Source organism: Montipora foliosa, chromosome 2 (genome assembly GCF_036669935.1).
Source record: "Montipora foliosa isolate CH-2021 chromosome 2, ASM3666993v2, whole genome shotgun sequence".
Classification (NCBI taxonomy): domain Eukaryota; kingdom Metazoa; phylum Cnidaria; class Anthozoa; order Scleractinia; family Acroporidae; genus Montipora; species Montipora foliosa.
The window spans coordinates 2793186-2795685 of NC_090870.1; the positions used below are offsets into that span (position 1 = coordinate 2793186).

The 2500-nt window shown below is 39.0% G+C and overlaps 1 protein-coding gene across 1 annotated transcript in view; it reads left to right on the forward strand.

Annotated features, from left to right (window-relative positions):
• The window catches only part of LOC137992058 (E3 ubiquitin-protein ligase RNF126-like), a 19961-nt gene that overhangs the window by 14329 nt on the left and 3132 nt on the right, over nucleotides 1-2500 (forward strand). The window contains exons 5-8 of the mRNA XM_068837139.1: nucleotides 481-610; nucleotides 1244-1281; nucleotides 2171-2216; nucleotides 2433-2500. The exon at nucleotides 2433-2500 is cut by the window's right edge and continues 8 nt beyond it. Coding sequence (XP_068693240.1) covers nucleotides 481-610; nucleotides 1244-1281; nucleotides 2171-2216; nucleotides 2433-2500 — 282 coding nt within the window. The remainder of the gene's footprint in view (nucleotides 1-480; nucleotides 611-1243; nucleotides 1282-2170; nucleotides 2217-2432) is intronic.

Here is a 2500-nt window from a genome sequence, read left to right on the forward strand (position 1 = left end):
AAATTTAAAGGTGGACCTGAATCTGCTCCAGAGAATTTTTTATAGCATTGCAGAGTTTCATGTTTGTATAGTCTGCTAATCACTTTTAGCAATAAAAAAATGGGAAATGGGGATAGTTTCCAAATGAGCTGGGCTCTAGTTTGCTTGAGATCAGGCCCGAAGTGCTCGAAGCATGGTTAGCCCAAGCACTAACCAGCATTAAATACCATGGGAACCTATAGGTTTTGATATCTCTTAACCAAGGGTTAGCACTAACTAGCCTTCGAGCAACTGGCCCCAGGTCTTTAAAAACTTAATGTTTTCCCCTTCAATTTTAGCTGGCAAATGAACAACATATTAATATAAAATTAAAACTATAAAAATTTCCAAAACTCAGAGCACAATTAAAGACTAAAAAGACTAGACAAGTGGAATATTTCATTCGGATCTACCGAACTTCGTCAGCCACAATTAATGTATAATGTTTATGGTGTGTTACAGGTGCATCACCTGAGGAAGCAAGGGCAAGAAGATCCCGAAGACCAAGGACAAGAATAAGCATTCGCACCAATCAAAGGGCAGGAGAGAGAGGGGATTCCGCCAATGCTACTACTGCTGCAGCAATCGACATGTAAGATTGTTTTCACCCAATATTCTTGGTGTTGTTTATTTTCAATGCTGTGCCAATGTTATCCTCTTTCACAGGCATTTTTATTGAAGTCATCCCTCTCCTTTCCACTGTGACTGTTTGCACAAAATGACTTGTCCAAAAACGTTGTTGGGGAAGGCTATGCAAGTCTTTGCTTATGTAGATACATGTCCTGGTAACAAACTGTAGAAAGGAGATGTCCTCTTAGGGTCGTCTCACTAATTGCACAAGAAATTACTAACCATAAAAGATTCACATTGTGAAATCAGAGGCAGTAAGCTGTTTTCAATGATAAAGCATGCACATGTACATGTACATGTTTGTGGCAAATTTTATTGAGTAAGTAACAAAGGGACCATGAGCCCTGCAGGGCCGGTGTGTTCTTCTCTAGTAGTCTGAGGCATGCTTCTCTGGTAAAGGTTTGATAACTGGACCTCTTAGAGTGCATTTCCTGCATGTAAAAGTTTGCCAACCAATCCAAGGTTTGTGCTCTTCGTAAAATTTGGGGTAATTTCTCAATTAATGCCCAGGTTGAAAGCCTGTTCTCTGAAAATTGCTTAGTGCCTTGGCCATGTGCATTAATTAACAGAAAATTCCTGTACTGTTTTTTTGCAGGATTCTTCAGAATCTTTTTGGGAGCTTAGGAGCACAAGGTATTATTTTCAGCTCAGATTATGAGGTTAAATTATTATTTAAACATTATAATTTGATTTTCTAAGTGAAAGATCATCGCATTGTTGCAAAGAAACCAGAGCAGGCTTGAATAGGGCTTTTTAAACGTTGACCTGGCGATTGGCCCGCAGTTGAAATGGGGCAGGCATATATGTGTATCTTCTAACACACTGTATAATATTTAAATGGGCAAGGAATTATGAAGTGCCTACAAAGCAAAATGAATATCCAGTTTGTTATAAAGATTAGTCTTAAAAATCTGTGATTCCAAAATTTGGGTGGTCTGCCAGAGGTCAAGTGTAGTGGTTCTTTAAGCATTGGAGCTTTGGATATCTTGTCCACAAACATTAATTTAAATGGTATGGACTCATTCTGTCAAAATGACATATCCAGTCAGTCACTGACATGTTTGGAACTTTGATACTCCATGTGACCTTGTGTTCTTTATATCCCTCATTCAACACCTCAGTCCCTTGACCATTTTGACACTGAGCCAAATAGGCTTATTTCTGATGCTTATAAAATAGCCATTTTAGGTACGAAACATACGGAAAGGAAGTGTCTAGTCGTTCTAGTACTAATTAGGGACACTGTAAACTGAGATCAACAATTAATTCAACTCAAGTCAAATGTTGGTTTTTGAGGAGGCGGAAAAACCGGAGTACCCAGAGAAAAACCACTTGGTGCAGAGTAGAGAATCAACAAACTCAACCCACATAATTATGACTCCGAGTCTGGGAATCGAACCTGGGCCACATTGGTGGGAGGCAAGTGCTCTGACCACTGTGCTGTTCCTGCACCCCTGCTGAAAAAAATCAATATTGCATTAATTTTGTGCATGTTAAAGTTGTCTGTCAATGGTCGTTACAGGTACTACTGGTGAAGACGGTCATCCAGGCAATCTTGCATTTCCTTTGTAAGTGATGGGGTTCAAAGTGAATAATTTACTTCAAAGTGGTAGGATTGTTAATTTTATGTACTAAGGGAAAACCTCTTGAGGATGAACTTGACAATATCAATGTCCCACTGAATTAATTTTGCCATTAGTGAGCTGTAATAAATTGAAATTATTTATCTTGTCCTGAAATCAGCAATCCTTCATGACAATGTTATCATTGCTTTCCTTGTCCAGCAATATTCTCCGTCTCCATGGAAACCCTGGTGATTATGCCTGGGGTACAGAAGGCTTGGATTCAATCA